General features: G+C 41.7%; 1 protein-coding gene across 1 annotated transcript in view; it reads left to right on the top strand.

Annotated features, from left to right (window-relative positions):
* The window catches only part of LOC115654695 (musculoskeletal embryonic nuclear protein 1-like), a 97,588-nt gene that overhangs the window by 44,688 nt on the left and 39,122 nt on the right, over window positions 1-13,778 (top strand). The window contains exons 2-3 of the mRNA XM_030569364.1: window positions 7,114-7,162; window positions 11,785-11,880. Coding sequence (XP_030425224.1) covers window positions 7,114-7,162; window positions 11,785-11,880 — 145 coding nt within the window. The remainder of the gene's footprint in view (window positions 1-7,113; window positions 7,163-11,784; window positions 11,881-13,778) is intronic.

The raw sequence follows: 13,778 nt of genomic DNA, 5'->3' as shown, positions 1-13,778 counted from the left end.
CCATTCAGCCAATCTTTATGATGTGCAAATCTTAATAGCAATTTTAGACTTCCAGGTCATGATGAAAATGTTGATTAGCATTGGACTTGGTACCAGTCCCTGTGGAATGCCAATAGAAACACCCCCCCATTCAGTGATTCCCCACTGACTACTGCTTCCTGAGATCTGTTTAGTCAGTTCTTAATCCATTTAACACGTGCGTGACTGATCTTGTATAGTGCTAATTTTTTAATTAAATGTTGTGTTGTATTAAGTCAAATGCCTCACAAAAGTCAATATTGCGTCAATGCAGTTATCTTTGCACTTCAAAGAAGTACATCAGGTTTGTTTGACGAGATCTATTTTCCCGAAAACTGTCAGGTAGAATTAAACATATTCATATTTTTTATTAATAGAATCTTATATCAGCTTTTCCCTTATTTTGCCTTGGACTGATGTCAGGTAAGTCATCAGGGTCATCAACAGACTTGGCCTTTTTGAATATTGGCACAATATTGGCACTCTTCTTGACATAGCATATATGATATATCCAGTGGAATCTCAGTGGTTATCATTGATTGGATACTGTCACAGCTGCAGGGCCAGCTGTGCTTAGCACCCCTTTTTATTTCTCAGATGCATCCTTTAGGTGACAGGCCTGGCTTGCTGCACCTCACTAAAGGTGAAATCACACAGTCCAGGCACTCTAGGACTGGATCGCTGGGCTCCAGCCCCTACATTCCCAACCATGTTAATGACACAGGTCCAATTTGGTTTTGGCACCTGCAAGAATTTCCCCCCAGGAGCCCCTGGCAGCATGCATTTGCAGGTACACAAACTGCCTTCGAAACAAAGCATTACTTATTCATAAGGTTAAATTCTTCTTTGAGTGCTTACTCACGTTGATTCAATTCTAGGTGCATGAGTGCCTCCGTGCACAGTTGTCAGAGATTTTTGCCTTAGCAGTATCTGTAGGGTTGACTGTGGCAGCCCCTTGAGTGTTGCACTCATGCGCTGGTACATGAGGCACTGATGATGCTACGCCCTCTCAGTTCCTTCTTACCTCTGTGATGGTTGGTTGGAGCACCTTGTCTTGCATCACAAGAGTGTTAGCGGTTCTTACAGTCCGTTGTTCTGTCTCCTTTGTTTTTAGTTTTTAGGTACTTAGTTAGACCATTAAGTTAAGTGTTAGAGTAGTAGTCTGAGAGTTAGAGTCCCAGCTGGGACTTCACCTCGAAGCGGGGCATGCCATGTTCCCTAGTCTTTAAGCCATGCGCATCATACAGCCGGCTAATGTCTATTAGTGACTCTTATGATAGCTGTTTAAAGTGTTTGGGGGAGTCCCACAGAAAGGACAAATTCAGGATCTGCAAAAACTTTTGCCCTCAAACTGAAAAGGAACGGGCTATTCGCTTGAGGGCCCTCCTCATGGAGGCTGTGCTTCATCCTGCCTTAGAGCCCTCTCGATTGGATTCCAGACCCGGCACTTTGGCATTGGCACGCAGCACACCACCGGAATCTTCCCAGCACCATTCCTCCTCACCGGCGCTGAAGAAGCAGTCAAAATTGATGGGCCCGCCAACACTGCTTCCTACATATCAACATCAGGGAGCTCAGAGCAGTTTGCCTGGCCTGCCAAGCCTTCCTACCTCGCATGAAAAGCAGAGTGGTCCAGGTTCTGATGGACAATACAGCAGCTATGTACTATATCAACAAGCAAGGCAGAGCCAGATGTCTTCCCTTTACTAGGAAGCCCTCAGGCTCTGGAACTTCTGTATACAACACGACATCCATCTCATAGCTCCACACCTACCTGGGGCCAGGAACACTTTGGCATATCACCTCAGCTGGGCCTTCTCATCTTGCAACAAGTGGTCCCTCCATCCAGAAATGGTCAGCATCATCTTCCAGAAGTGGGAGATTCCCCGGGTGGACCTGTTCGCATCCAGGCAAAGCAGGAAATGCTTGATTCGGGGGATCGACAGAGGCTCGCTCTCTAACACTTTTCTGCTCCCATGGTTGGGAGCTCTTGTACGCCTTCCCCCTAGTGCTGCTAATTCAGAGTCCTCATGAAGATCAAGCAGAAAAGGGCGAAGGTAATCTTCATAGTGCTGGCTTGGCTGCGCCAGCACTGGTTCAGCCTGGTGCTGTACCTGTCGGTCGCTGCTCCGGTACAGCTATCACTTAGGCCGGACCTGCTGTCCTAAAACCACGGCAGTCTTCTGCATCTGAACCTGGTGGCGCTGCACCTGACAGTTTGGTCCTGCATGGTTAAATGTGGGGGAGCAGGAGTGCTCGGCCACTGTCCAGCAGGTCCTGTTGGGCAGCAGAAAGCCATCCACCAGAGCGGACTTACCACCAGAGCGGACTTACCTGGCCAAATGGAAGCGGTTCACTTGTTGGACCTTGGATAGAGGCATTTGACCTGAGCAGGCCTCGCTGCAATTAATCCTGGACTGCCTTCTGCATCTCAAGCTCCAAGGCCTGTCCTTTTCATCTGTCAAGGTTAACTTGGCTGCCGTCTTGGTCTTCCATTCGCTTCTCGAAGGTAGATCGGTTTTCACCCAGGATATGACTGCCAGATCCTCAAGGGCCTCTACCTGCACATCAGGGACCCTGTTCCTCCATGGGGCCTGAATCTTGTGCTGTCATAACTCATGGGACCCCCCTTCAAATCTCTGGTTTCCTGCTCTCTTCTCCTCCTTTCCTGGAAGGTGGCTTTCCTGGTTGCAATAACATCCGCCCACTGGGTCCCTGAGATTAGGGCGCTTACTTTGGAAGTGCTGTATGCGGTCTATTAAAAAGACAAGGTCTAGTTGCAGCCACGCCCGTTTTCCGTGCCCAGAGTGGTCTCTCAGTTTCAAACAGGCGAGGACATTTACTTACAAGTCTTTTTTACCCCAAAGCTGCATAAGATAGGTTGCATCCCCTAGATGTTAGGAGAGCACTAGCCTCCTGCATTGAAAGGACCAAGCCATTCCAAAAGTTGACACAGTTGTTCGTCGCAGTGGTCGACAGGATGCAAAGTCGTCTGGTGTCCGCTCAAAAAATTTCTTCTTGGATCACTGCCTGCATTCAGTGCTGCTTCGATCAGGCAAAAGTGCCACCCCCAGCAATTGTAACTGCCCACTCAACCGAGGTGAAAGCCTCTTCGGCAGCTTTCCAAGCCTAGGTGCATATCCAGGACATCTATAGGGTGGCCACCTGGTCATCTGTCCACACGTTTACGTCCCATTACGCACTTACCCAGCAGACCCGGGATGATGCTGGCTTTGGTAGAGCAGTGCTGCATGCCACTAGACTATGACCTCCAAGCTCCCTTCCGAGGATACTGCTTGTGAGTCATCTATAATGGAATCGACATGAGTAAGCACTCGAAGAAAAAACAGTTGTTCCTCAAGATGTATTGCTCATGCCCATTCCATTACCCGCCTCCTTACCCCTCTGTCGAAGTTGCCGGCAAGAAGGAACTGAGAAGGCATAGGGTCGGAGGCACCCAATATGCCAGTGCATGAGCACAGCACTCAGGGGACCACCACAGCTGATCCTATGAATACCACTAAGGCAAAAATCTCCAGCAACTGTGCACGTGGGTGCGCACACACCTAGAATGGAGTTGACGTGAGCAACACATCTCAAAGAACAACAGTTACAAAAATGGAGGCAACTATTTTTTCTTCTTCTGGCACGGGTATTTTTAGTAAAAGTCAGGGACAGGTTGCGGACAATAAACAAAAATTCACAGAACCACTCAATCTGTCCTTGGCTTACTGAAAATACCTGAGGAGTGAGGGGGTTTGCTGCTGTTCCAGCCTCTGGGGGGGCTGATCCAACCCCGACTGCTGTTCCTGTAGCCCTGGGGCTGGCTGCTGGTCAGCTATTCTGGTGGCCCAGGGCTGATGGCCCACAAGAAGTCACAGAGGTTCTGGAAAGTCACTGAATCCGTGACAGAATCGTAGCCTTACTTATTCATTCCTCAGAGGTACAAAGCGCACAGAGGAAAGGCTAAAAATAACTGCAGCCTAACTGGATTGATCTTACCTATCCTCTTAGGACTAGATGCTGAGGCCCTGCTTAAAAAGGCTGCCTGCCTGCAGCTCCCATTTCTCTCCCAGTCTGTATGTCAGCCTCATATCCCGGTGACCAGTTCCCCCTCCTTTTCTGCCAGGGGAACCATTTTAGCTGCTTAAGGTCTCTTATGATCTCAGCCTTGGCAAAACAAATCCTGCTAAGTTTACTGGCACCTGAAAGTAGCATCTCCCAGTGATGTTCTCTTACCGTATTTGAAGATTTATACCAGAGGCAGCCCTAAAAGGGAGAACTCTGGGTTCCCCCCCATAGCCTCCTTTAATTTAACTTCTGGCATGTAGGCAGGTTAATATCAAACAGATAACCTGAGAGACATACAGTATTTCTTTTTCTTTTTTTTAAACACCTCCCTCGTTTTCCAGAGACCCAGTGCAAATCGCTGAAATTTGTGAATGAATTATGCGAACAAACATAACAAAGCAAGATCATTTGTGTTTTAGTTCTAATTTAAATCCATAGCATTCAAATATACAGTAGTATAGTTTATTTTTAAAAATGAAATGTGAAGTGTTTCCAATATTTCCATGCATTAAGCTTGTTTAATTCCTTGACTTTAACATGCAATAGTAGTCTGGCCGGCCAGGTTATTGATGGCATCTTCGCGTAACCCTGTTATATCTAAGTATTGCAATACATAAGGTCTCCATGTGGGAGTCCTATTTATGAGATGAATCTTGCACTATGGTAGACTAAATCAGAATTTCCTTGCTTTACCTGAGAGTTTACCCTTAATGTGTTAACTTGCTATTTTCTGCTTTATTAGCTAACAGAGTGACTGACTGTCTTTAAATCCAACTAAAATGATCCATTATCTTCCAGCTGCTTCCATTTTCTCCCCCTTTCCTTCACCCCAATGGATTTTTCTAAGTAACAAAGCTTAACTAATTCCTTCTATTCTCCACGTACCCCATCATTCACTGCGGCTGGGTGTGCTGTATCTATCTCAGACAGCTGTAGTATCTAGAACCAGGGGTTCTCACAGCAAAATTTTTGGTGACCTCAAAGTGCAGTCACCAAGTCTTGCTGGTGGCCACGCAGACAATTTTTCCTAAAATACTTAACTTTAGGAAAAACAAAAAAATGTGCAAATAGAACATGTTCAAATCATTATAATTTATTAAATCTTTTTGCAGACTCAATAATAAGAATAATATACAGTTCTCTATTTTTTTACTGGACATAAACAGAATAAAACACAAATAAGGTGCTCTGCAGGTTCTTGTCATCTTTATTGTTTCTTTTGCTTTTTTGGTTGCTTTTTCTAAGACTTGCTAGCTAATAAGTCTGCTGCTATGAAAAGTTATATTAACAAACATATAAATATCACTTTTCATGGCAGCAGACTGACTTAGTCATGGCAAACCTGGGAACGAATTAAGCCTTGGATGCGAAGGTTGGTAGGGGGAAGTAGGGGAAGGGGGAATGCATGGTGGGCTGGCAGGGGCCAATAGCAATGGGTGGGGGGGTGAGCCCCTCAGCCGGGAGTTGCAGCACCGTGGCCAGTGCCTGCCACTCCAGGGCTGGAGCCCAACTCTGCTGTCCCCAGGAAGGTGGGGAACTCACTAGCTGCCTGCTCCTCCAGCATATGTCTTGGGGGGAGGTGGGGGAGGAAGGGTCCAACTCCTGCTGGTGGCCCTGGGAGAGGGACCACTGCTTTGCACACTCATCACTGCCCAGGAGGCTGTGCTTGCAAGAAATGACCCTGATGGCCGCATTCTAGAAACACTGATCTAGACACGCATAACAAATTAGTAACTCAAGGTTACAACAGAAGATCAGTTATTGATTGCATTACATTGTGGAACGGGTAAACAATTTATCTTAGTGTTTATTTTTGTAGGCTTGTATAAGTGTGGCAGCACTCAATACTTGATTTTTTTGTAAGTTGGCAGTAAATGGCACTAAAATGTTCTCTGTGTCGGATTTGTCGGATATGAAAGAACATTTTGCTTTTTTCTTCAATTTTGAGTAACGCAAGCTACACAAAGATCATCAAAACTATCCAGCCATAAAAGTAGTACACTTCGTCAAGCAAGGAGTAGACTGCCTTTGCCTTGTAAATTATACTAATTCTTAAACTTTCAGTTTCTAGTCTTGTCAGTCTAAATACTTTGTTCTGCACAGCTATGCTTTATACTGCATACATTTGCTTATTATTTCAAAGTAGCAAGGGGCAGAAGAAGTAAACTGCATTAAGTTTTGTGTTTTCCTGAACCAGCCAAGCTACCTTAGATTAAGGATTATTATTTGCTGGATGAATGACCATAACTGCTAAAAGAACAGTAGTACTTGTGGCACCCTAGAGACTAACAAATTTATTTCAGCATAAGCTTTTGTGGGCTACAGCTCACTTCTTCGGATGCATAGAATGGAACACACATCCGAAGAAGTGAGCTGTAGCCCACGAAAGCTTATGGTGAAATAAATTTATTAGTCTCTAAGGTGCCACAAGTACTTCTGTTCTTTCTGTGGATACAGACTAACATGGCTGCTACTCTGAAACCTGTCATAACAGCTAAGGACACCAGTATGATGAAAATAAGTAATTGCACATAATAAACAAAAATCTATAATAGTTGATTATCAAAGTAGAGAAAACCTTGCAACTGAAAAAAGAAGTCAGTTGCTTAGAACATAAGAATTACCATTCTGGGTCAGACCAATGGTCTTTCTAGCCCATATCCTGTTTGTTTTACAGTGGACAGTTCCAGATGCTTCAAAGGGAATAAACAGAGCAGGGCAATTATTGAGTGATCCATTCCCTGTCGTCCAATCCCAGATTCTGGCAGTCAGATGTTTAGGCCATGCAGCGCATGAGGTTGTGTCGCTGACCAATTTGGGTAATAGCCATTGATATACCTATCCTCTGTGAACCAATTGCTCTTTACGTGGCCATCCCTAAGAGTTTGATATGTTGACGCATGTTTCCAAATAAAGAACTTAATTTATAGTATTGAATATTACACCTCCATATGCTGATCTACTTCTTAATTTTTATATTTTTGTTACATTGGGAATCACTGATTGTCTTTAATTTTCTTTCAGTAAAACGCTTCAGAGAACCAAAGCATGAAAGACGTCCTTGGAGGATATGGTAAGTCTTTAATTATTAATAGTTCCTAGAATGCTTTTTATATCCTAGATGTTCAGCTCATGGAAAAAGAATAATCACTTGCATATAATGTATAATATGTGAAAGCACTTTAATAGTTAGACTCAAGGGAATACATGAGAAATGAACAGTCATTATTTTACTGTACGATTTTCTTGTTCATTGTCTTACTACATACACCTTTAGAAACCTTATTCTAAATGCTAAAGATTCAAAAAACATTTGTGTGAAAGCTTGAGGTATCCTTTTTAAAGCAGTTGTTTTACTCCCTTTTCTGTACACTGAACTAAATTTTCCCTAAAATTTGCCTGTGAAGATCCCTCCTGAAGCTTTCGGATCCATGTATTTAATTGAAGGCAGAATTTGGCCCGTAATGTTGAAAAGCAGAATTTCTTGTCAAAGATTGGTAAACTTGGAATCTTAGCTGATGTGCGGGTTCATATAAACACTATTCAGATTACCCCCAAAATGTCTTGTTCCTCTGTCATCTGTATTTTCGTTTATTGAAATGTCTAATAATTCTTAAAGAAAAGACTTTAAATTGAAATTGAACAAAAAAAAATCAGGAAAAATACTAAGTCATTCAAAAGTAAATGGGATCTCAAATTACAGGACAAATTTTCAAACTTGGGTGCCAAAAGGCACCTAAATAGAACTGCTATTTTAAAGGTACCTTATTGTAAATTGAAATCTAAATAAGTATCTGGACCTGGCTTTTCAGTGGTACTGAGCAGAAACAACTGCTGTTTGAGAATAGCTAAGGTTACACCTTTAAAAATTAGGTCCCAGATATTTTTTGGCACCCAAGCTTAAAAACGTGGCCCAACCACTCTGAATACATATACTACCTAGTGTAGTTGAATTTTTAGCGTGCCAGACAAAACTGTCTAAAACGAGCACTAAGATTGGCCAATTTAGGGACCTTAGCTGATCTTCATGAAAAAAGTTGACACTGATTGAAAGTAAATTCCTTGCTTCTGTTCAAGAGTAAATTTTCTAGCTGCATTACATGTAACTGGAATTCTCAGCTCTTTTGTGTGAGCATGAAATTTAATTTGAAGATGTTAACATTATCTTGTGTAACTTCAGTGTCTGATCCAATGATCAACATGCAGCTATTCAGATGTTTAAGTTGATAATAAATTCTCTATTTTATATGCTATTTGTTTCATCATATGATCCTAGAGAACTGTTTTGTAGAGTTTGAACTCATTATTTGGTTGCCAATGAAATACTGACTTAAAGCAAACTTCATATGAGTTATGGTTGAAAGAAGCCAGTCTGGTCCTCTCCATCAGGCAGCATGGGAATAGTTTAACTTGAGTAAGTAACTTATACCTGCTGGAACCTGCATCCAAAGGATCGTGACTTCTCTTCTGAAAATGTAGTGCATTTCTTATATTTAATTTTCCGTTCTTATCTATCAGTCTTCATTGTGCAAAGGTCACCAAATACATGAGTATGCTCCTTCAGCCTGCTTACAGCTTGGGGACAGAACCAGATCTGTCATTCGCTGGCAGCAGGGGAATGTCATGTCCACTGAAGCCCCCTTCAGTTTTATCTGTCTCCACAGTGACAAGTGTCCCAGCCAGATCTTTCTCCTGCAGAGCTTTTCTGAGAGAACTTTCAACTTTGTATTTAAAATTTCTGAATAATATTTTGGCTCAATAACTTGGCCATCTAGTTTCCAGCAGTGTCTTGGGGTTGCATTTGCCTTTGGGAAGACTGTCCTGTTAGTGCTGTTGCTGCTTCTTGGGAGGCATTTGCATCAGCTGTTGTCCTTGCAGGCATCGGAAAATAAGTTAGGCTTAGGGAAAACCATTGGCAACAGGGAAGATCTTGGCCTCCTGCTTCACCCCTCTCCCTCCAGTCAAGTATCTCATTGGGGAGCTTGGCCAGCTCTGTGAGGAGAATAGAGTTCCCCCACAGCCCAGTCTGGGCACGAAAGAAGCTAGGCTGGATTGGAGAGGCCAAAAGAGATGCACAGTATGTCTTCTCTGCAGCTGGGAGGTGTGATTGCATCCTGAGCTAGCATCAGTCTAGCTAGATCAAAGCTAGCTTGAACAACAATAGTAGTGTAGCCATAGAAGCAGGGACAGCAGCAGGGGCTAGCCTCCTGAGTACATGGACTAGGTACATATCCAAGCACTATGCCCCTTAACTTTGATCTAGATACATCAATCTCGGGTGGGCCAGTACAAGCTGCAATCTCTTATCTTTATTGCAGTGTGAATGTACCCACAGGCACAGTCTTTGTGCACCATGTGAGATATGGTGAGTGACCTCTCACGAAGCTTGGCAACATCTTTCCTATATGACTTCCTACCTGTTCTGCTGCTTGCCAAGATCATACAAAAGATAGGAAGCGGCAAAAAAGTGGCAGCTAGTCTGTTTATGCCTTACTGGATGAGAACTATGGCTTTGAGACCGGATTAACCTAGTGTTCATTGAATCTTCTGATGTTTCTATCTCATAATGAAGTAAGCTTGATCTCCCTTAATGTTTGGTATCAGCTGAGGCTGATGTGAATCAGGTGCTATTGTTCTAGTAATTGGGAATTGCAATGAGCTTCAGCACTTAAAAATGTTGTTCCAGTGACCAGTCCTAAACTTTAAGTCATTGAAAAATTAAAACACTTTGCCTCCCACATATTAGAAATTAATCTGGAGCTGAAATTCCTAATAGTTCATAGAATCATAGACTATCAGGGTTGGAAGGAACCTCAGGAGGTCATCTAGTCCAACCCCCTGCTCAATGCAGGACCAATTCCCAACTAAATCCCCAAATGGCTCCCTCAAGGATTGAACACACAACCCTGGGTTTAGTAGGCCAATGCTCAAACCACTGAGCTATCCCTCCCCCCAGATGCCCCATAACAAGTAGTTTTCTATTTTTAAAACACAATGTCTGCTTCCTAATCTTCCAGGCTGATGTGTGTGGTACTTGTTGGTGCTGATGAGGTAGGTAACTTGCTGTTTTCTCATTTCCCATGCTCACCTCCCTGCATCTGGTGCTAAAGATGAGAGAATAGAGCGAGGGGACAAGAATACAGGGCAAGAACATTGTGTTGGTCTGTAAAACGGAGAGTTTTTTGAATTAATGCAAAAAAGCCAACAAAGGAAACAAAAATGAAAGAGGAGAAAAATATTAAGTAACAAAAGTAGAGGACAGAGCTCATCCAGATGTACTGTTTTGATACATATTTCCCAGACTTAGTGATGTGAATAAAATGTGTACTGGCCCCTCTAATTTTGTGCACAAGAAAAGAGAATGTTCTTGATCTGGACTCACTGTCAGAGTCTGCACCTAGTGTAAAGGACTCGTATTTTTAAAACTTGCCATAGTGGCAAGGGATGTTTTTTCTAAAGTAGTTTGCTACTTGGCAGTAATATTTGATGTATAACTTACATTGTAATTTAATTGAGACAAGGTGGATGAGGTAATTATCTTTTTTTCAACCAACTTCTGTTGGTGGAAGAGACAAGCTTTTGAGGAAGAAGTGCTCTGTGTAAGTTTGAAAGCTTATCTATCTCCAAAAGTAGTTGGTTCAATAAAAGATATTACTTCACCCACCTTGTGTCTCACTATTAATGGCCAGTCTGTTTGCTTTATTTGGAGGGAGTGGGGTGGGGATGGGTGGAAAGTGCAAATGTTAAAAGGCAGTTGAGCATGTTTTTATTTTGCACTCCTGCCTGTGCTGCTGACTCCTTGCTAGAGGGGGATAAGAAAGTAACAGCAATACAAGCATCCTGTACAAGTACTCTATAGAAACAAACACTGTCTTCATTGCAAAGCTTCCATTGGATTATATTTTATTTAAAATAATAGGGAGCAAGAACTGCTGCTGAATGAAATGGTGAGCAAAATAATTTCCTTGTTCTTCAAGTTACCTTTTCAGGAGGAAGAGCTCTGTGTAAACTCGAAAGGTTGGCACTCTCATCAGAAGTTGGTTCAATAAAAGATATTATCTCATCCATCTTGGCTCTTTAATATCCTACGATCAACATGGCTACAACAACACTGCACACAACAATGGAAGATATTGTAAATTAATTGACATTCAGTGTAGCCATTTACTTCCAGGCTAAAATATCAACGTCAGCTTTTTAATAAACTAGACTTTAGATGAAGGGATCATTATCCAGCTGTTAAAATGCAGAACTAATGGCCAGGTGATCTGAATTGTATTTCTCGCTGTGCCACAAAGCTGCTATAAATACATAAATAAAAGATAGAAATCTTTCTAGCAAGACTGTGCTATATTTATTTATAAAATGCTATTAAACTCTTTAATGTTACTGTAATGCTATTCCGCAATCCACACAAAATACTAGTAGCCTCTCCCACTGCTTAAATTATAACAGAAGGCGGTGATAGTGAAGTTTCATATTATATAGAACTTGATTATTCAGAACAAGTACATTAGAAAGTACAAAATTTAAAACAGCACTTTGTCAGAAATTAATGTTATGACTTGGTAATTTGAAAAATTCCATAATTAGTACTAGGTTCTGACTTATTAGTATGATTTAGCAAGGTTCTACTGTATTTTGATTGTTTAATGTAAGTACTTTTCAAAATCCAATCCTTTCTATTTTATACAGGTTTTTAGATACGTCTAAACAAGCCATAGGGATGTTGTTCATACACTTTGCAAATGTGTATTTATCAGACCTAACTGAAGAGGACCCTTGTTCACTGTGAGTGCTGTGAATTTGAGTAAACTACCATTTAGGGAAAAGTCTTTTCTGAGATTGATTGACAATTTGATTGGGGGTTGATGATTGGAAAAAGAATCTGGGAAACTATTTTGAGGCTAAATGAAGGGTTTTTGAAAGCTCACATTTTAAAAATAACTAATGGAGGATCAGAATTCTGGTATCACTTCCTTGTCAGTATGAACGGGGAATCATTGAGAGGCAATTGAGTGTCCTGACACCTTGAATTGAAGGGAGAAAGCACCTTGTATCTCCAAGGAAGCATCACCCTTTTCCCCTAAACACTCCCCTCCTCTCTTGCCAAATTAATGCATCATTAATAAGGATACAATTTAGTCATGGAGGTCATGGATTCGGTAACTTTAACAAACCTCGGAGACAGGTTGTCAGCTTCCATTAATTCTTGTTTATTGCCCACGACCTGTCTGTGACTTTTACTAAAAATAACCGTGACAAAATCTTAACCTTAATCATTAAAAACACATCCTAACAGAGAATGTAAGATTGTAACACAAGGCTGTTGACCAGGGGGAGGCAGGAGGCAGGGAGGTAGAGAATCCTAGAGAGCTAAGAAAATCTACTGTGGTTCCAATAAGTATCATGCATAGACACTCTAAAAATCTTACATTAATCTAGTCAGGCATGAATATTAAGTCAGAGTGGTGTCCGAGGATATTTTATAATGGTTTTCTTGTCTGTTTTCTAAAATGCCTGTTTGCTAATGCAGTATTACTTTCACTGTTAATGCTGAAAAATTGTTGCTCAGTGTTTAGGAGGCTAATACAGAAAATATTAATTTTGCAATCTGATGCTCTGAGCATTATGACTATGTATATACACACTTAATTCCATTATGTTAAATCTGAAGATTTATGTCTTTGAGACAGTTTTGAGCTCCTGAGTCTTTACTAGCAGCTACAGAAGCAAGTGGAGGATAGTTTCGGGTCTTGAAAGGGACTCCTGCCCGACAGCCTACATGCTAAACTCTTCTGGTAATGGGTGCTGTAAAACCACTTTTAACAGCATATAATTTTGGACCTGCATTTTACACTCTTGGATCCCAGCTAGAGGGTTGGCTCCACACATTGCCCCAAAGGACACTGCTTGCTTAGAAGATTCTGAGCTCATGTTCAGTGGGCTGTTCTCAGTTTAGTTGAAATGGTGGCTGTACAGCAAATCAATAAATTATTATTTGAAGGCCGTTGTATTTTTATCAAATAATTACACACGGGTTTAGTTTTTAAAATTCTTATAAACAGACTAGTATCATGAAATAAACTTCAGTGTAGTTGTAGCTCCTAATCTTGTGGGAATGCAAGAGGCAGAGCCAGAACCTTGTCAAATTAGGCTGTCCACCTAAAATGAGTCATTTTTAACTTCTATAGCCTACTTGGTATTTTCTCACTTTTCAGACTGCAGTGACCTCTTGTGGCCTGGAATAAAATGGTTTGTGTTAGAGATACTTGTGTTGCTTGTTGGTTCCTTTGGTAAACACTCAAAAATTGATTATATGGTCCTCTTAATCATAATTTTGAAGCAGACTTGTGTTAACATTTTTAAAAAATGATTATGGAAATACCAATTCTGCACAAAAAGCTGTGTGTCTAAGACTTGGGTGCAACATGGCATGTCAACAGAAGTTTTGGTTTCTTTTTATACTCTTGCTGAGCCTCTTCTGAACCCACAACTGGTGTTGAGGCTTAGTTTGGGAGACTACCATTTTATCCCTTTACACCTCATCTCCTCTTTTTAATAGTACCCATTTCACCACCACAGCCCTTTTCTTCCAATCACTAGAGAGTGTCAATAGCTTTCTCTGAGACTCCAGTTTTCCTGCTGCAAATGTGCAAGTAAAACAGATAATGTTGTCACCCTTTGTA

The sequence above is a fragment of the Gopherus evgoodei genome, chromosome 7 (assembly GCF_007399415.2).
Source record: "Gopherus evgoodei ecotype Sinaloan lineage chromosome 7, rGopEvg1_v1.p, whole genome shotgun sequence".
Lineage (NCBI taxonomy): Eukaryota > Metazoa > Chordata > Testudines > Testudinidae > Gopherus > Gopherus evgoodei.
The sequence above is the reverse complement of the archived record's forward strand: the minus strand, read 5'-3'. Positions and strand labels throughout refer to the sequence as shown.